The sequence below is a fragment of the Perca fluviatilis genome, chromosome 7 (genome assembly GCF_010015445.1).
Source record: "Perca fluviatilis chromosome 7, GENO_Pfluv_1.0, whole genome shotgun sequence".
In the NCBI taxonomy this organism is placed as follows: Eukaryota; Metazoa; Chordata; class Actinopteri; order Perciformes; family Percidae; genus Perca; species Perca fluviatilis.
Genome location: NC_053118.1, coordinates 7146755 through 7168635, shown reverse-complemented (window position 1 = coordinate 7168635; position 21881 = coordinate 7146755). Strand labels below are relative to the sequence as shown.

The 21881-nt window shown below is 42.9% G+C and overlaps 1 protein-coding gene across 6 annotated transcripts in view; it reads right to left on the bottom strand.

Moving 5' to 3' along the window:
- Positions 1–21881, bottom strand: part of cdk14 (cyclin-dependent kinase 14) — a 253273-nt gene that overhangs the window by 123800 nt on the left and 107592 nt on the right. For all 6 annotated transcript variants that reach the window (XM_039805595.1, XM_039805596.1, XM_039805598.1 and 3 more), the window contains one exon: positions 17128–17251. In XM_039805595.1, coding sequence (XP_039661529.1) covers positions 17128–17251 — 124 coding nt within the window. The remainder of the gene's footprint in view (positions 1–17127; positions 17252–21881) is intronic.

The following is a 21881-nucleotide window of genomic DNA, read 5'->3' as shown; positions in this document are numbered from 1 at the left end:
AGCTGTTAGCAGCTCCTGTTTGTAATGTACTTATGGGTGTTCAGATAATTATTAGGCTAGTTGATTACTTTGACACTGAAGAAAACTTAAAAACATAATCATTCTCAGGCAAGTTGTGGAAAAATCCATCCATGCTGTTTTGAGTGAGATATGGTTTCTGATTGTATCCTGCCTTCAGACTCCGGGTGAGCTGGTCAAAATCTTTAAATTCGTCTTTTCTCTGCGTTTTCTAGCACATTGATGGACATTTATTTCCGATGGACATAAGAGCAATGTCCCCCCAGGTTTCCACAAGTTAAATTTAAGACCTTTTTTATACCATTTAGAATGAAATTATACCAACTTCATTAACATTCTGGCAAAAGTATGTAGTTCATAATGGAATATCAGAAACAATTGTTAACAAGTACTTGAACTTAAAACATTTTATTGTAGTACTCAATACAGGTTTTGTGACAAAGTAATGAAGGAGTTATTTAATCTTATTAAAGGACAATACAAATGTTAGACCTTTGTGAATGAAATTCAAGACTTTCTAGAGAAATGTAAGACTGGCCTTTTTTTTCGAAATTATATTTAACACATTTTTAAGACCCCGCGGGTATCCTGCAGAGATAATGATATCCTTGGAAAGTGTAAGTCACACCTCCATCAGGTCTGTGTGTTAAGATTTGACAGAGTTATGAGTACGATGTTTTCGGGTTTTAACTGCCTCCATAAGCTCCATATACTGCAACTGCTGACTGTGTCGGCGAGTCGGTCAAATCAGAAGGCAAAACTACTACAAGAACTAACCTCCTGTTGTTTTTAGAACACCGGCACGCACATGTCCCTTTCACCTCGCACAGTATCCGCGTCCTCCCCTTCAACTCTCCTGTGCTTGAAAACCTCTCCACTAGAGTCATCCTGAGTTCATTTTAAAAGCAAGCCTTCGGGTGACATTTGGATTTATTAACTCAATTTGCAAGGGTAAGATGAGACCTAAAGACTAATGTTAGCCAAGTGGAGCACAAGCCAGCCAGCCAACACACGAAACTAAATGATTGAGGACAATAACACTGTCTATAGCCTGTTTCATTTCAAAAGAGTTGCACCTGGACAGCATACTAATCTCTGAGAGGGTATTCTGCATGGGGTTCATAACCTAACAATGCCTTTATTGTATCTAAGTTACTCTTTAATGCAAGACCATGAAAGAGTTAGTTCAGTAGGTTTCAACACAATTTTCTAAAGTGATGCAGTGATGGGAGCAACAATCTTCGAAAGTGGTTCAGTATTGAGCAAGACACAAGCTGCAATGTAAGGTTAATGGGAAAATTATGCACCTTCAATCTAAAAGTGCTGTTTATGCCGCTGACAGGCTCAGATTATTAATCCGACAGTGTCTGACAACATTATGGAAATGATCAGTAGAGATATAGAGCTTTTTTCTTAAAGATTAAGATCCTTTTTGTTCAACTAGGAACAGCTCGGAAATCGCTAAAATATCTACAGTGCTGCTCATGGGTATAGGAACCCATGCTAAAGTTCAATAAAAAAAAAATCATCTTTTGGAAATTCATCTTAATGCCGTAATTGAAATAATTAGGAAAAATCCAACCTTTGAGAACACCAATTTTCTTTGTGAAAGAATAAGAATAAGTATAGACACCCCTATGTTAAATTCCCATAGAGGCAGGCAGATTTTTATTTTTAAAGGCCAGTTATTTCATGGATCCAGGATACTATGCATCCTGATAAAGTTCCCTTGGCCTTTGGAAGTAAAATAGCCCCACATCATCACATACCCTTCACCATACCTAGAGATTGGCATGGGGTACTTTCCATAAAATCATCTCTCAATGCAAATCAAACTAGCTATTAGGCTAACTGAAATAAAACCATGCCAATCTGTAGGTATGATGATGTGGGGCTATTTTAATTCCAAAGGCCAAGGGAACTTTATCAGGATGCATAGTATCCTGGATCCATGAAATAATTGGCCTTTAAAAATAAAAATCTGCCTGCCTTTTTGTTATTTTTTGTACTATAAACATAGGTGCCCGATACTTATTTTAAGTAAGAACATTTATTTATTTTCGATATATTATTCATTAATAAAAAGAAACAAAAAGAAAATTGGTGTCCTTAAAGGTCCTTTTTTTCCTCATTTTTTAAATTAAGGCATTAAGATCAATTTCCACAAGAAGATTTTTTTTTATTCCTCTTTTTAGTCAACTTTAGCAGGGGTTCTTATACTCATGAGCAGCACTGTAAGTCGTTCTTTAGACCGTCGGCCATGGGACATAGTGTGCACTGAATGTAGCCAAAAAGTCGGATTTTCCACATTGTTAATGTTTCCCTGACAAAGTTCTTGGCAGTTAAAACATCTTCTCATTCAGTTCTGGAGACCTGTCTTTGGACTCACTTCTGCACATTCAACCGCAACAAGCCTGAGATTGCCTTTTCAAATGGAAATCACGACGGAAGACCTTTGAGGTTTCAGTTAGAGAGTGACGAGTATATCAATGAGATGAACCCAGTAGTGCAGTTAATCAATGGTGATACTACGGCTAGCTACTTTTGTACCTGTAATTTGAAACTATCATAAGGCCTTTATGAGAACCACAACAAAGTGCTAAAGTTTTCAAACCTTCTCCAGGGTTTTGTAATGAGTTCATGGGCATCTTCAGGTTTTTCTAATCTTCTATGCTTTGACCCAGGTAAGTTAAGTATCCTGTAAAGCAAAAATGTTTCATTTGAGGAATAGTTCCAATGCCGCCGGAGGTTCTGCTCAATGTCCCACATTTTCGGCCGGATGTCCCTCACCTTCTACGGTCTGTGTTGGCGTTCTAAACTCCTTGTCGATTTGGTAAACATCCTCCAAGCTAGAACCGACAATCAAACTATATTTTATATATATTTTTTGGAGAAAAGCCAATTTAATTACCAGAGCTTGCCTCCCTATGTGCATGTTTCACCAAACCTGTGGCCGGGTTGGCTTAGTTGGTAGAGCAGGCACACATTTACATCGAGGTTTATGCCTCAACGCAGAGGTCCAGGGTTCGAGTCCGACCTGTGACAATTTTTGCACGTCTTCCCCCCCTCTCTCCTCTTTCTCACCTAGCTGTCCTGTCCATTAAAGGCAGAAAAGCCCTAACAAATTATAAAAAACCGAGGCTATTTTGCAGAGGCACCGTGGCTCCGTCCGGAGACTAGCGCCTCCCAAGACAATAGTGATTGGTTTAAAGAAATGACAATAAACCAGAGCACGGTTTTTTTCTCCTATCACGGACCGTTCCGGGATGGACCTTTTTCACAGCAGCCATTTTGACTTGTCATAGTAGGAAAAGCACAGCTGAAATTGATAACCTTAACGATGGCTCAATTCCATCAAGTGTCCCAGTAAGCTATTTCAGTGAGTCAGAATGCCCAATACCAGGGCCTCTACTAAGTGGAATGCAGCCATCATTAATGGTCTTGAATACACCTGTGCTTTTCCTACTATGACATGTCAACATGTCTGCCGTGAAAAAGGTCTATTGGCGAAATACGTTCCTTCCTCCACAGCGCTGTGGAGATAGATCCGGCAATGACAGGGCTCCCATGACAGCTAATGGTAGAGCAGCGAGCTTTAATGAGGCTGGTGGCATCACCTCTTTGTCTCTTCCCAAGTGGTCTGAAGGCTTAATTAAAGCATTTAGCTTAGTAAAAAAAGGACTTCCTGCCTTGCTGCTAGTCCCCCGTGTGTGGGAGGAAGAGGGGGCAGAGGGGCGAGTAAGCGAGAGGAGGGAGGGCGTAGTTAACATTTCCTTGTGTTGGAACAGCCGCAAGAGAAAGGACTTTCAGCTGGCATTCATCTCGGCCGAGCACTGTAATGTCCACACACTGATCTAACGCCATCTGCCCGATTATACTAAGAGGCTATTATTTCCGCTGCAGACGTGTGTGTGAGCCCCTTCATACTGCACTCATGAAAGAAAGTGTGGCCTGGTTGTAACATGGAGAAGTACAGAGTCAAATGAACAAGGATTGTTCATAGCTCTGAATAGCTTCAACACACATCGTCGGACCTGGCTTTATAACCGAGTTGCAGGTTAGGACCCGGACGCAGAAGATGAGACGAGGAGGTAGCAAGATGGTTTTTCAGTGATTTAGTGACATAAATGAACTTAAGAGTCTAAGCAGGAAATAAATCCACAACAGGGGGAAACCAGGAACACTGGGAAACAGAGCAGAACAGGCAGAACCTCCTGACACGGAACACAACGACAAAGTGTCACCGGATACATGGAGCACACAGACTAAATTACACAAAGAGCTAATCACCAGACAAGACACAGCTGAAGTGGGCAAGGAACTGGAATAAAGAGGGGAAACACTGATTGGGTGAACTAGACAACGAGGACTGGTAACACAAAGGCAGGCTGACGAGGCTAGACACAAAACAGGTGTACAAGGGAAGACATGCCGCAGGGCTGCAGGGAGACATGAGGAACACACAGCACAGGCACAGAAAATCCCAAATCCTCTAGAAACTGAGAGTTAATGAAACTAAAGAAATACAATCACACGGTCTTAAACACAGAGGGCCAGATCTAGGTACATTTGCGAATGTAGCGCTATCAGCGGCGCGGCCAACCCGCAGAAAGCGCACGCTGTGACACTTCAGTTTACGTCGTATTTACCAAACATCCAGCTCATCGGGTAATTAGCACCTTTCTCCGCCCACTATACCATAAATTGCACCGTAGCAAAGCGGTACTGGTGCTATGATACGGCTGAGTGCAGACTGCGATATTCCCACTGCTGATGCTATGACTGTTTACTTTAAAATGATCCTGATGCCAATATTTGTAATGTAGCGAGGAGTTTAACAACTGCTGGAATGGGATGTGAACGCTGAGTGGGAGATTCAATGTCATCTTTGATTTCTTCCAGTAACTCTAATATTGCATGGCTGCTTAATCTGTAACGCTTAATGATTTCGTGTTCACTCCACTGAAAAAGAAAAAATCTTTTCACCTTGGCCTATCTTCGTCTTGCTCGGATTACTGCTGACATTTCCCCAGGAGACATATATACGAAGAAACCCGCTCCCTTGATTTTTAAGAGGCGGAGAATTTCCCTCATGTGGCAGGCAATCTGCGATTTTACCCAAGAGCTCCCCGTTTGTAAATAGCCCGCATCGGTTAAGTCAGTCTTTGCGAACAATTAACGCTTGGAAACAGGCCCAAATGGCTTGATAAATCTAGCCCAGAATATTAGACTAAAACGTCCAAAGGCCTCTGAGCAGGACTGTGACACCTTTAGATACTGAAGCTAAGTTCACTTGTGTGAATACTAGGGTTGGGTACCGAAACCCGGTGCCAATAGGGAACCGGTGCCGACGTAAACGGTAGTAACGAGACCGAATAAGAATGAAAGTGTCGGTGCCTCATTTCGGTGCCTGACTTTACGCCCCACCTGACAGCAGGTAACGTTAGCCTACCTTTAGCTAGCAGCTGGATTAAACACGGTTAAAATGCTGACAGCTAACGTTAAACAGTGTAAAGTGTGACTGGATTTCACTGTGGAGGACTTCAACAGCGGGATGTAACAGTCTGCAATGCAGCGCAGCAGCTGCCGTTGTCGGAATTCATAGATATACGTTTATATCTATGGTCGGAATTAAACAACACAGACGGTGCGTTCACTTGCAGATGCCGTTGTCGGAATCAAACCACACAGACGGTGCGTTCACTTGCAGATGCCGTTGTCAGAATTAAACAACACGGACGGTGCGTTCACTTAAAACAGGTAGCCTCGTGGGGCATTCACAGTAATTGTAAAATACCCTTTTGTCATCTGGGGTTCAACAGCAATTTACTGGTGAAATAAGTTGTTATTATAGTTATTATATTATTATTAAATCTTTAATTTTGACCATGGCCTTAGCAATAAACAAGTCACTGACTGTTGTTTACTACTCTTCTTTTTTTTTTTATTTATTGAAAAGTACCGGTTCAGGCACCGGCACCATTTTAAAAGTATCGATTTAGCACCGGGATCGGAAAAAACCCAAACGATACCCAACCCTAGTGAATATTGACAGGTGTCTGCCCGGCCCGGACACTAAAAGGGGTGAAATGACCACCAGGGTGTCCTTTCTATCACTGCCGATCGGAGCTGGAGCCAGTCCAAACAGATAGGGGATTAAGAGGCCATTCTGATATTGGTTTATTTGTTGCTTTCCAAATGTGCTTTGACATTTGGATCACCTTGCACAGAGTTGGACAGCAGAAGTAAGCAGCAACATGATGGCGGCGTGGACATCACAGAGCTCTGACCTGCCCCCTCAAAACCCCACGGGTCTGCAGAGGAGGGTAATACTTCAAAGTGCTGACCTATGGCTTCACACATACATACACACACACACACACACACACACACACACACACACACACACACACACACACACACACACACACACACACACATACACTGTCACACACACACACACACACACGCATTCAGCCTCCTTCATCTGTTGGAGTTCACCAGGTGACCTGCCATCCTGTACAGGAAGCTACTGGGATGAAGGTCACTATCTCACACACAACACTGGGGATCACAAAATATATACTGGGATATAAGAGGTGGGCTGGAGGTGTTACAGGAGGAAGAAAGGATGAACAAAGAGAAGGATGAAAATAGTCTCTGTCCCTGGGGGGAAACCGCTCACTGTTCTGTTGAAGTTCATTTGGATTTTAGAGGCAGTTTGTAGCCTCCGCCTGCTTCTCCTCACTCTGCACCCTAATATGCAGCAGATTGAGAGATCTGCCAGAAAATAGTTCAAATAACAATACCTACAGTAATAACTTATTCTAAACATCTTGCGACCGCTGCCTTCAAGGCACCTAACCCTAACCTTAACCCTAAACATAACCAGTGCCTCCCAACGGTGCCTTCCAGGCAGCGCTGCCTGGAAGGCACCGTTGGGGGCAAAAAACACCGATAAACATTGGTAATATATTCATTCTGATTTTTCCAGCAAATAAAGTAAGTTGAATCACTTTCAGAGGATTACTATGAAACGTGACGTGCCAATTTTAAAGCTGCAGAGCCTTTTTCACAATGACATTTGTGTGTGTGTGTGTCTGTGTGTGTGTAGTTCACCAGCAGCTCATTTCCCAACACAAATTGGACTGTACTGAGCTCTGCATTATAGTAGCCTAATTGAAACAGGTTTGGACTTAAAAACACACAGACACATAGACATCAGTAGGCTTGATTAGTCTAACGGACATTAGAATACCATGTGCAGCCCACACCCCAGGTGCACACACACACACACACACACACACACACACACACTGGCGAGGCGCTGGGTGGAACAGGGAGAGCCAAACAGTCTGCTGCGGCCGCCTGCGACATTCCACCAGCTCCATTGTCACATTGCTTCACTCCTCACACATCATTATCCCGGCAGCTGTTACTTCACAGCACAGCACCACCAACTTCCAAGAAAATAAACACACACACATCAGTACTCATTAGCTATAGCTGCACCCACTGAAAGCAAAAAAATACAACGCTTTCTTCAATGTAGTGCAATCCAATACTTGGGGCCTACAATACCGTCACATTCTCCCTCCCATCGCATCAAAAGGCGGCGCTTGGTCATACGGTATCTCCCCAAATAAAGGCTTTTGATCGAACTTGTCCTTGTTCTCACGTACGAGTGACTGAATCATTTTCTTTTGCTGATGAGTTTGTTCCTCCGCAAGAGCACCTTCATGGATCATTCTGGGTTTTTACAACTTAGGTCTTATTTTTTGGCCGTCATGTGCAGAAGTGGATTTTAGTGCGCTTGACAGATACTTTGGCAAAGCAACGCCGCAAAATAATAAATAATAAAGTTTGTTATTATGAGAAGTGGAGATGGTCCGATTGCATTTTTTGCTTCCCGATACCGATACCTGAACTTGTACTGATCTGATACCAGTGTGTCATGTATATTTTATTATGATTTAACAGCTGTATACAACTATCCCTGTATGGATGGGATATGATTTTTATATCTTTGTTGTATGCCTGGCTCAGGTTAAACTCTTTGGGAAACATGAACATAAGAAACAATGAACGCCATAGAACATTATTTTATTATCCAGTTTGTTAGTCAGTTATAACGGAAAAAAATACATAAATAAACTACTTTAAAGTAGTTTTTCTGGGCTACATTATGTGGTATCGGATCGGCGCATAAACTCCAGTACTTTCTGATACCGATACCAGCATTTTAGGCAGTATTGGAGGCTTTTCCGATACTGGTATCGGTATTGGAACATCTCTAATGAGAAGTAATAAACGTTTTCGCTTCATTATAAAACTTTGGTGGCACTGCAATGCTACATGTGTTATTTACCTTGGCTCTACATGCTTGCGCATGTTTGACGTCGAGTTTTTTATAAACTGCTAGTTCAATCTCTCTGGGCAAACACAGCTTACACTGCAGAATAAAGCAGTTTCCTTCCTTGCACTTGAAGCCAAAGTGGTCATTCAAATAAACTTAGCACCAAAAGTAAGGAAATTTGTGTTTGGTAGATAAGCTCTCTGTGGTAACAACGCTTTTTGGCAGTAAATCTTATACCGTTGGAAAGCCTGTTTAGTTCCCTTTAAAATGGTGCCCAATTTGTAAGGAACGTGCATTTGTGGGATGAGCAGCAGCACTGAGTATGTGGGTTGCGCTCATGAAAAATTTGCCAAATCTTCTCTGCCATTGCAAAACAGCTTATTTTGCTGTTGCTATTGACACTTGTTTTGAGCTTCCGGTACACCCAGGTGCTGCCAATCAGGGGCCTGATTTAGAGATGAGATTCTGCAACCAATAGCAATCCCATATCTCCACAGTCTGGGACCGAACTCTACCCTCCAAGATGACAACGCTCGCCCCCATAGGGCGGGGTTTATCGGAGACTACCTCCAGAATGTGGGAGTGGAGAGGATGGAATGGCCTTCCAGCAGTCCTGACCTCAACCCATTGAACACTTGTGGGATCAGATTGGGCGTGCTGTTCGTGCCAGAGTGACCAACACAACCACGTTGGCTGACTTGCGACAAATGCTGGTTGAAGAATGGGATGCCATCCCACAGCAGTGTGGACCAGGCTGGTGACCAGCATGAAGAGGAGGTGCCAGGCAGTTGTGGCTGTGTATGGTTCTTCCACACGCTATAATAATAAATAAGTAGAATAAAGTGTTAAATTGCCAATGTCTTGTTTCTTCAAATTTCAATCACCCAATCCACCAAACACCAAACGAGTCAATGGCAGAATAAGCGGTTTGGCATTGGCAGAGAAGATTTGGCAAATATTTCACGGGCGCAATCCACATACTCAGCACTGCTGCTCATCCCACAAATGCATGTTCCTTACAAATGGGGCACCATTTGAAAGAGAACTAAACAGGCTTTCCAACGGTATAAGAATCATTGCCAAAAAGCATTGTTACCACAGAGAAATAATTTACCAAACACAAATTCCCTTACTTTTGGTGCTAAGTTTATATCCAGGAGTTCACTTTATTTCATTCAAGTTTAACTTCAGCAGAATTTAACAGGGTTTCACTTTTAGCTTGGTCTGCACCACTGGCGTCTGCCTTGTCCGTCTCCATCCCGTTAACACGTGTGTGTGTGTGTGTAATTGTTTACTTTCCAACTCTGGCGATGTGTGTCTGTTATGATGACATAAGACATACGGGCGCGGTCTAGTTTCTCACACAGATGGAGACCCAAACACCAGCTCGGCCATTTCATGTGTGAATGAACCCCAGATAAGGATTCCGTGCTCCAGGTTGGCGATGGACGCCGACAGCATACGGCAGAGCTTCAGGGTTTGAGTGCAAACACAAGCAGCCTTCCTGCAGCTCCGTCCCAACACGAGGCTCCGAGGTATGTGGGCGTAGAGCGGGGCTCATCTGCTGCTTCATTGGCTTCTATAATTGGGGGCTTGTCATCAGAAAATTGTCTCAAGGCTAAAGTCATTTTGTGTGTGACGACAATGTGCTCTTGCTGCCAGCACGTACGTGCGTGTGTGCGTGTGTGTGTGTGTGTGTGTGTGTGTGTGTGTGTGTGTGTGTGGGTGGGTGGCTCCAGGAAGGTATATGAAAAAATTAAATCTAATACTATACAGCAGATTGCTCACTTGAGTGAGTACATTTTTTAATGATGATGGACTGATGATGAATGTAGATTTCGATTACCTCAGCAACATTCCAATAATAATTATGATGAGTTATTATCAGTGAGATTAGAGAAGTGTTTTGTGTATATATTAGGGGTGACCCCAAATAGAGCCTGAGTGCCAATCTCGAAGTCGAATCTTCGCAGAGACGTTATGAAATGAGGATCATGCCATTTTGGCTATATGGGGGTGCTCAATGTCGGATTTTACATAGAACTACCTGTTAATATACAGCATATTATGATATATATATATATATATATCACCGTATAATGCTGTATACAAAAATGTGAAAAGAAAGAAGCTTTTAATAAATCTTTTTAAAGTGCGTGAATAAATCCAACCGCCACAAGACCGATTTAAGTTTCACTTCCCATGATGTGTGACTGATAGAGGTGCATCTTGGCGGCAGGGATTTAAACCTTTAACTGAAGGTGTCTGGGAAAAGAAGATCTAAAGTAGGGGTGCAATTTGAAATAGTAAAAGATGACCCAAAGTAAGATGCAAGTTGTGTGCGACCGCCCGATACGGAAGCAAAGCCGTGATGCAGTGCGCAGCCCAGGGCAGGAAAGCAGACTTTTGCTTTGCGAGCTGCGCGTCTGGTCACCGGGGGCGCGTGAGCTGTAATCGGGCCTTAAAAGTTAGGCCCGACAAGGCCCGACAAGGCCCAAGCAGGACATTTTGATTGACAGCTTTTTAAAAGCCCAAACCCCGTTTACAACCCGACATTATTCAAATGTGCGCAGGAACACCGCCTCCGTTTCACCTCCTCAGCATCCATTTTCGCGCTAATCGAAACGCTCATTTACAGTGCAACCCGGAGGGCACGCCCGAGCCCGGCCAGAGCCCGTGTAAAATGATAGAAATTAAGACCGAACCCGACTGAACCCAACCGAACCCGTCGGGTCCCATCGGGTTCGGGCAAAGATCTTCAGCTCTAGCGTGCATATACAATAAGAAGCTACTCTTTTTATATGTCCTAATCGTTGCATGTTTTCATACAGAAGGAGCTTCACACACAACCTTATCACAGCTGGAGATTTCATCACTGTAGTCAGTAGTCACTTCAACTTTATTGCTGTAAAATGAGATTGTCAAGCAGACAAATTGACCAAAACGGTCATGAAAACCCCATTAATCAACTCATTAATGTCAATTAATTGCCATGTGCACTTCTATTCAAGATCTATACTTGGCGTCTGTGTATCGATTCAGTATTGCCATGGAAAATATCGCTATACTATGCAGTATCCCCCCCCATCCAGTAGGCACGCGTAGTAAATCACACAAAACCACTGGTGTGGTGTTTTAAATCATCTGAACTCTAATGCTATTCACTTTTTAATTAAACTAGATTTACGATTGTGTTTGATCTGTGGTTTTCATTTTATTTTAATAGATTTTTTTTTTAATTAGCCAATAGTGTAAGTAATAAAAAATGCCTGGTCCACTCTATGGTAGATTTATAGGATTAACTGTACCGTAGGTCCCGTGTGTGTGTGTGTGTGTGTGTGGGTGTGTGTGTGTGTTCAGGCAGTGATTACAGTCCACACAGCCTCAATTAGTCGTGTCCTTGATATGAAACATGGGCAGCTCAAAGCCCCATTTACAGTATGCGTTAGTTGTTTGTGTAGCTCATTAAAAAGTGAGTCAACCCACAGAGGAGCAGAGGGGAGCATCTGCATCCACTCTACAACCAGCAGCAGGGATCTGGCTCTCTGGCCACTGTGGCTGATGGGAAATCAGTCAGCTTCTCTTAGGCCCAGCTACTTCTCTGCACATATCATCTACATCTTTACAGAGGGGTGAGTGGAGCGCCAACCCGTTCTCTCTCCCAACTCGTCAAATACTGACGCTCGGTCAGTGTCTCTCGGCGTCAGATACCGACGCAAAAATCACCCTTTAGCGGCTGTATGGAGCAGCAGCTCCGCAGCGCTGTAAGATGACGTAGTATGAAGAGACAACGGTAGAGAGTAGTATGAAAGACAGAAAATCCGTTTAATAGGGGTGGGAATCACCAGAGGCCTCACGATACGATATCGTCACGATACTTATGTCACGATAAAATATTATTGCGATTTTAAACATTTTTATTCAATTATCAATTTATTACCTTTTTTCCAACTTAACATTTTTTTCCAATTTCAAATGATTCAATTCAATTTCAATTCAATTTTATTTATAGTATCAAATCATAACAAGAGTTATCTCGAGACGCTTTACAGATAGAGTAGGTCTAGACCACACTCTATAATTTACAAAGCCCCAACAATTCCAGTAATTACAGCAATTCCCTCAAGAGCAAGCAGTGCGCAGTGGCGAGGAAAAACTCCCTCTTGGGAAGAAACCTGGGACAGACCCAGGCTCTTGGTAGGCGGTGTCTGACGGGCCGGTTGGTGAAATGATGTCCCCAAAAGAAAACGTTGTCAGCATCTGTTTTATCTAAAAAGATACATTTCTCTGTTTGATCATCTCACTTCAATTTTATTGCTACAAAATGGGATTGTCAAGCAGACAAACTGACCAACACACATATAATAAAAGATCGATACTTGGCGTCTGTATATGGATACAGTATTGCCACATAAAATATTGCGATACTATGCTGTATCGATTTTTTCCCCCCACCCCTACCATTTAAGGAGGTTGGGGTGGATGGGTCAAACAACACAGGACTTTCACCCAGGAGACAGGGGTTTGTTGTGATGGACTAAAAGTAAAAAACTTTGATCATTCATTGTCGGAGAAATACAAAGAAATGCAATTACGTGTCTTGAACAAACATGTCATTGTCAAGGTTTAAAAGTCTGATCGAGGGAATGAAGGATACGGAGTGTTCTGCCACCTCTTATTGCCCCGCTGAGCCAATCCTTTGTTGACACTCTGCCTCTGTCTCTCTGCTTTACTCCAACCAGCGCCATGGGCCTCAGCTGTTGGCCATTAGTATTCCTGCTGCCAAGGCCCGTGACTACAGGGAGCCGCGCGCGCACACACACACACACACACACACACACACACACACACACACACACACACACACACACAGCCTTCACCTTCCTCGTCTGGCATCCCCCAGGCAAAGGCTGATTCTGTGTTTTCTGTGTTTGTTGATGAGCACAGCTCCAGCGACAGACTAACAGGCCGGGGATTTTCATTCTTGCTCATTTGGAATTTTGTCCATTATTTTCTTCTTCTCATTTCCCTTGCAGTAATGTTTCAGCACTAATACACTAATTCACGGTTTGAATTATTGATGAAGCTGCCACCTTCCTCCTCCCCCCAAATGTGTCTGAGCAGAGGGATGGAGGGGTACGGAGACGGAGGGTAGAGGTGAAGGAAGGTTTGAGGGAGTTAGGGAATGGGTAAGAAAAAGAATGAGGGATGTGAGTAAAACACTGGATGGATGAGTGGATAGTTGGATGGATGGACAGATGGATGGACGGATTAATGGATGGATGGGTAGATGGATAAATGGATGGATGATGGAAGGAATGGATAAATGGATAGATAAATGGATGGATGGATGGAATGGATAAATGGATGGATGGATAAATGAATGGATGAATAATGGATGGATGGGGGTGTCCAGAAGGCTGGATTGCCAGTTTGTCTGCCCCCCAGGATGCCAGACTGGCCATGCAGGAAGTGTTTACTGAGCATGGATCCAAGCCATATGGTGCCACTTCTCTCTCACACACATACACACACACACACACACACCCACACACACACGAATGTGCTCAGTAACTTTGATGCCGATCTGCTCTTTGATTTTGATGAGAGAATTATGGCAATAGATGAAAGGCCAGACGAGTCAACTAGTTGTCCAGATATTGTGATCTTGGCCAAAGTGTTGGGCAGATGGCTGGACCAACACACCATCCAAAGCTGGGACCAAAAAGTCCCCCAAAATGGCATCTCTTTCTCCAAGACTCCCATTATTCTGGGATCAGACAACACCATATGTTTTTTTTTTTTAGACGATCTGTGTCTTATTATGATGCCTCATAGATGCTGAGAACATGACAGACTACATGCTGGGCCCAATGTAATTACGTCTGCCAAGCATAGCTTGCTTTCTTTCACAACTTGCATGACAAAAGAGGATAAATAGAAGGGCGACGGGTGGATTTCAAGTCAGAAGTCAGAGCATCTTTATCTTCTGTAATTAATATACAGCGCAATACGAAGCTGCAGACAAGCTTTTACCAACCCCCACACCTCCCACACCTGCGTTGTTGGATCAGGAGGAACAGGATACGGGGTGAAATAAACTAATTAGATGAGAACAAAGTTTTGCTGACTAATATCCAAACTCACGCCTCTGACTAAGATATTGCTCTGCTACCTACAGTATGATACTGGTGTAGGTTTAATACCATAGACTATATATATAAAGATGGACAATGCATAGGGTTGGATACCGAAACCCAATGCAATTTTGGCCTTAAAGGTCCCATGGCATGAAAATTCAATTCAGTTATTTTAACATTAATATGAGTTCCCCCAGCCTGCCTATGGTCCCCCAGTGGCTAGAAATGGCGATAGGTGTAAACCGAGCCATGGGTATCCTGCTCTGCCTTTGAGAAAATGAAAGCTCAGATGGGCCGATCTGGAATCTTCTCCTTATGAGGTCACAAGGAGCAAGGTTACCTCCAATTTCTCTGCTTCGCCCGCCCAGAGAATTTGGCCCACTCATGGCTTTCAAACGAGCAAAGTGGCAGTTGGTCAAGGCCACACCCCCACCCTCCACCTTGCCCCCCCTCTCCTCCTCAATAGCTACAGACACAGAAATGGCACATCCTAAGGAAAGCTCATTGTGGGACTGGCTCTAGTGGCTGTAATTCTGCACCATGGCAAAATTTCAGGAAAAAGACTTCAGATACAGTATTAGGGGACCACTAAGGTCTATATAAAAGAGACTTCAGATACAGTATTAGGGGACCACTAAGGCCTATATAAAAGAGACTTCAGATACAGTATTAGGGGACCACTAAGGCCTATATAAAAGAGACTTCAGATACAGTATTAGGGGACCACTACGGTCTATATAAAAGAGACTTCAGATACAGTATTAGGGGACCACTAAGGTCTATATAAAAGCATCCAAAGAGCACCATGTCATGGGACCTTTAACGACTGGTATCTACCAGAATGAATGACAATGCAGATTAGGGTGCCTCATTTTGGTGCCAGTATAATGCCTCCGCTGCCTTTTGGTGCTCCAAAACGGCTGTTATCGGCAACAGAAGCATTGTTGCACGTGATGCTAGTTAATATTACACTCAGCAGCAGGTAATGTTAACCCACCATTAGCTAGTAGCTGGCTTAAACACGGTTAAAATTATGACATCTTAATTGTGTAAAGTGTGACTGTATTTCACTGGAAAGGATTCCAACACCGGGACATACAACAGTCCGCAGCTAAAGACACAGAGGACACTAGCTGCACTTTGAGACACCATAGACCCTGCCCCACCGACAGGAATTAATGGTGCGTTACATTGCAACTCGTAAGCTCATGGTGCATTCAATGTTGTTGTAAAGTTTCCTCTTGCAATCTTCTGGTTCTTTTAGTTGTTTGACAGCAATTGACTAGTAAAATAACTTATAATATTTTAAATAAATTATTTAAATTTGACCATATGGCCTTAGCAATAAACAATTCGTTCTTAAAAGGTCACCGAAACCATCTTTGGGAGAATTGTACTTGCCGTGTATTTAGTTTTTTTTAGTTTGGCCCATGGCCCATCCACTAATGTGGAGGGGGCGTGGCTAATGACATAACATGTAGCCATCCACCATTGAGCGATCCAGATGTTTTGGCTTCACTTATACATTCTATGATCAACCCCTGGTTACGATGAGCGAGGTTAGCTGGTCAGCCCGAACCACATTTGATTGGATAAATCTAGGCTATGTAACCACACCCGAGTTCAAGATGAGTCATCCAGAATATTTTTACATTTTACAGAAAGAGAAAGAGGGATTTTGATATAAAAAAAACAATGAACAAAAGGGAAACAGGATTAGAATTAGGAAAATGTGTTTTTCACGGTGTCTTTAAAGGGCTAGCTATGATGGTATAAATGGTATGATTAAAAATGACGACTGACTCATTTATTTTGTGTCACGGTATTTATCGTCATATCACCAACCCTAAACCATCTGTGGGTGACAACTGTTTCACTGCACTCGAGACAATTTAAATCCTAATAAATCTAAGAATAAAACTTGCTTCTTAAGTACAAATAATGACAACAATGACTGCAGTATTTGTAGATTGGATCAAAAGGTCGGCGTATGAATAACAGTGTAATCATCACTCTGCCTCCTCAGACATCCCAGAGGGGATATTCACTCTTACATTTCACAGATACACTAAAAAGAGTGTCCAGCTAGTCACACATTGCCAGACCTTCCTCCACAGCGGTGCAAAGGAAGGTCTGGCTAGTCCACACAACATTCCAGGATGGGAGAATGCTCTGGTTTACTGGCATTTCTTTAAACCAATCACAATCGTCTTGTGCGGCGCTATAGACTTATTTGGAATTACTGGGAACGTCCACTAAAACGTAAACGTAAATTGTCATATTTACGATTGTTTTTACCATGCCGAAAAGTTACCGGACACAATGACGGTGCCTCTGCAAAATAGCCCCGGGAAGGAACTTGTTTTGGTGGAACGTGTATGTTCAAAGGTTGTTTTAGTCGTGCAACAATGACAACTCCGATTGGACAGATAGTCTAGCTAGCTGTCTGGATTTACCCTGCAGAGATCTGAGGAGCAGTTAACCATAGTCCTCAGAAATCCACCGGAGGTTAGAACGCCGACACAAAAAAAGAGGAAGGGGACGAACACCCGGCCCCTGAACAATCCCGGAAATGAAACGTCGTCGATATAGACTCGTGTCCAGCCTACTCACCGAAGTCAGCAAGTTTGAGCTCTCCAGTGTCGCCGATGAGCAGGTTTTGTGGTTTCAGGTCACGGTGAAGGATGTACCTCTGGTGGATGTAGGACAGGCCTCTCAGTAACTGGAACAGGAACAGCTGGAAAATACAAGTGAACAAAGGAAAAAAAAGTATATTTTAAAGGAGTATATGACATATCTCTACGTACAAACAACATGGTGAAGACAGTTCTGATGGAGAACAAGGAGGCCATATTTGTTTCATCACATACTGGATCATGTACATGAATATACAGTGAATAATCTTTTAAAAACTAGGTCTGAGTACCAAATTCAATACTTTTTAGGCACCGACCGAATTGCCTCCTCAGTATCCAGTATTGAAAAATGCCTCATCATTCAATACCCAATTTCAATACCTAAGGAGTAAATCTCATCTCATTGAGCCAATCAGCATCCAGCACGCTTCTACCAAGATCTAATAATGTCGTAGAGACACACAGAGATGGGGTCATGTAGTAGGAGCTGAAACATAAACAAAAAGACTTTTGCCGTAATGTGTAATTTCTTGCTTGCTAAAATGGATTTTATGAAATTAGTACTGAAAAAAGTATCGTTCAGGAACCGGTATCAAAGTCACGGTATAATTTCTGAACTATACCCAGCCCTGTTTAATATCTATCTTCATCTTTGTCTCTGCCTAAATGTACATGTCTCTGCCTGTGGCACACTAAACTGAAGTCGGAGCAGGAAATGCAACACATTCCTCCTCCCATCGCGTCAAAAAGCGGCGCTTGGTCAGGTGCCTTTGGCGTTTGTTATTGACGCAAAAAGTCTCCTTTAGCGTCATATTTAGACGCGTTTGGTCGGGACTATTGGCGTCACTTTTTGACGCTCTGGGTCGGGACGTACATTTAACTGACATGCAGCACAAGAACGGGACAGTTAGGTTTAGGAAAAGATGGTGGGTGGGGTTACAAAATGTACGTTTCAGTGACACGTGGGACAAGAACAGCACATGAACACCGGTCTCATGGGTAAAAGTCCTGTGTTGTTTGACCCATACACCCCCCAACCAACATCCTTATGAGGATTTTCGGTCTTTCATACTACTCTCTACCGTTGTCTCTCATAATACTACGTCATCTTACAGCGCCGCGGTGGAGCTGCTGCTCTGCCCGGAGCGTTCCATACAGACGTTGAAGGGTGATTTTTGCATTGGTCTCGGACGCTGAGAGACACTGACCAAGCATCAGGATTTTACGAGTTGGGAGAGAGAACGGGTTGAATTGAACTGCTGCAGAGTGCAGAGAGGTGTGGAGAAACCTATTTATCACTTTCCAGCGTAAATAAGAACAGGCATGAACCCCACATGTTACTAATCAATAATGAGCCGTCAGTCAGGAACGCAGATCGCAGACATTATTTCATCCACTTGGGACTATTGAAACCTTATTTCACAGCTGATTACTGGGAACTGCTGCACTGACTCACAGTGAAAAAAAGTAGTGCATTAAAGGTCCCATGACATGGTGCTCTTTGGATGCTTTTATATAGACCTTAGTGGTCCCCTAATACTGTATCTGAAGTCTCTTTTATATAGACCTTAGTGGTCCCCCAATACTGTATCTGAAGTCTCTTTTATATAGGCCTTAGTGGTCCCCTAATACTGTATCTGAAGTCTCTTTCCCGAAATTCAGCCTTGGTGCAGAATTACAGCAACTAGAGCCTGTCCCACAATGAGCTTTCCTTAGGATGTGCCATTTTTGTGCCTGTAGCTATTGAGGAGGAGAGAGGGGGGGCAAGGTGGAGAGTGGGGGTGTGGCCTTGACCAACTGCCACTTTTCTCGTTTGAAAGCCATGATGTTTCTCTCTCATGGGTTGGCCAAATTCTCTGGGCGGGCAAAGCAGAGAAAGGGGAGGTAACCAAGCAAGATTCCAGAACAGTTCATCTGAGCTTTCATTTTCTCAAAGGCAGAGCAGGATACCCAGGGCTCGGTTTACACCTATCACCATTTCAAGCCAATTGGGGATCATAGGCAGGCTGGGGGAACTCATATTAATGTTAAAAAACCTCATAAAGTGAAATTTTCATGCCATGGGACCTTTAAACCTCTGGAGGACAAAAGACACACCGGGGAGTCCAACACTCCTACTCAAAAAGAGATAGAACAAATTTACTATACTATGTTATTCATATATGAAGCTACTGTGTGAACCCAAGACTTTTGTTAACTCATTTCAAGCACCAAAACCATTGAGTGTAGGTACAGTGCCTTGCGAAAGTATTCGGCCCCCTTGAACTTTTCGACCTTTTGCCACATTTCAGGCCTCAAACATAAAGATATAAAACTGTATTTTTTTGTGAAGAATCAACAACAAGTGGGACACAATCATGAAGTGGAACGAAATTTATTGGATATTTCAAACCTTTTAAACAAATAAAAAACTGAAATATTGGGCGTGCAAAATTATTCAGCCCCCTTAAGTTAATACTTTGTAGCACCACCTTTTGCTGCGATTACAGCTGTAAGTCGCTTGGGGTATGTCTCTATCAGTTTTGCACATCGAGAGACTGACATTTTTGCCCATTCCTCCTTGCAAAACAGCTCGAGCTCAGTGAGGTTGGATGGAGAGCGTTTGTGAACAGCAGTTTTCAGTTCTTTCCACAGATTCTCGATTGGATTCAGGTCTGGACTTTGACTTGGCCATTCTAACACCTGGATATGTTTATTTGTGAACCATTCCATTGTAGATTTTGCTTTATGTTTTGGATCATTGTCTTGTTGGAAGACAAATCTCCGTCCCAGTCTCAGGTCTTTTGCAGACTCCATCAGGTTTTCTTCCAGAATGGTCCTGTATTTGGCTCAATCCATCTTCCCATCAATTTTAACCATCTTCCCTGTCCCTGCTGAAGAAAAGCAGGCCCAAACCATGATGCTGCCACCACCATGTTTGACAGTGGGGATGGTGTGTTCAGGGTGATGAGCTGTGTTGCTTTTACGCCAAACATAACGTTTTGCATTGTTGCCAAAAAGTTCGATTTTGGTTTCATCTGACCAGAGCACCTTCTTCCACATGTTTGGTGTGCCTCCCAGGTGGCTTTTGGCAAACTTTAAACGACACTTTTTATGGATATCTTTAAGAAATGGCTTTCTTCTAACCACTCTTCCATAAAGGCCAGATTTGTGCAGTATACGACTGATTGTTGTCCTATGGACAGAGTCTCCCACCTCAGCTGTAGATCTCTGCAGTTCATCCAGAGTGATCATGGGCCTCTTGGCTGCATCTCTGATCAGTCTTCTCATTGTATGAGCTGAAAGTTTAGAGGGACGGCTGGGTCTTCGTAGATTTGTAGTGGTCTGATACTCCTTCCATTTCAATATTATCGCTTGCACAGTGCTCCTTGGGATGTTTAAAGCTTGGGAAATCTTTTTGTATCCAAATCCGGCTTTAAACTTCTCCACAACAGTATCTCGGACCTGCCTGGTGTGTTCCTTGTTCTTCATGATGCTCTCTGCGCTTTACACGGACCTCTGAGACTATCACAGAGGAGGTGCATTTATAACGAGGACTTGATTACACACAGCTGGATTCTATTTATCATCATTAGTCATTTAGGTCAACATTGGATCATTCAGAGATCCTCACTGAACTTCTGGAGAGAGTTTGCTGCACTGAAAGTAAGGGGGCTGAATAATTTTGCCACCACATTTTCAGTTTTTTATTTGTTAAAAAAGTTTGAAATAGCCAATGAATTTCGTTCCACTTTATATATGGGACCCACTTGTTGTTGATTCTTCACAAAAAATTACAGTTTTATATCTTTATGTTTGAGGCCTGAAATGTGGCAAAAGGTCGAAACGTTCAAGGGGGCCGAATACTTTCGCAAGGCACTGTATGTTTGTTTTTCAAGAGATTTGAGAAATTTTCAAAAAGATCATCTTTTCAGCTTTCGGGCCAAATTATCTTTTTACACATTGCTCTGGAACAAATTTGGGCCTCACTTTGCAGAAAATGGAGTTTGTTCTGAGCATTTTGATCTGAAACACACGGGGTCCAGTTATATGCAAATGCCCTTATAAGGTGAATTTAAAAAGAAATGTAAAACAACCCCTTAGCCCTCAGAGGGTTAAACGGTCTTCTCCTGCTTCAAATGACCTCTTCAGTACATACGTTGTGGGTGTTGATACATTTTCCTTTGTGTAGAATATTTATATCATGGGGTTGTTTTAAAAGGTGACAGCAGAAATGTATGGAGGAGTGACAGACGTATCTCAAATCACACTATGAGGCTGCCGCCCAATTTGTATTTCCTGTGAAGGGCAGCGAATCGATTGCACAGAGCATGGCAGAACTGCTGACAGCAGGAGGCAGGAAGGCAGCGTGGCAAGAAAAGTTACAATCAGTACTCTTTGACCCACGGGGGGTTGGAATAACACACACTTTTCCATCCCTCACCAAATGATGATGGTTTTTCCCTAGGTCCATTCCAATCTATGCTACCAAGCAGAGACCGCTGTTGGCCTGTCGTGTTGAACATCCCAGTAATACCGATCACGCAATATTTGATTTGACTTTTATTTATTTATTTATTACTCAATGCAGTCTCCCATTAAATGTTTCTATTACCAGTATCCTTTTCCTGAAGTTTACCATCCGTATTCTAAGATAAATACATACAGAACTTGCGAGAAGTGGCATTTCAAAATGTGTGATTCCAAAGCTGCAATAATCAATATTTTTATATGAAAGGTGGATCAAATGAA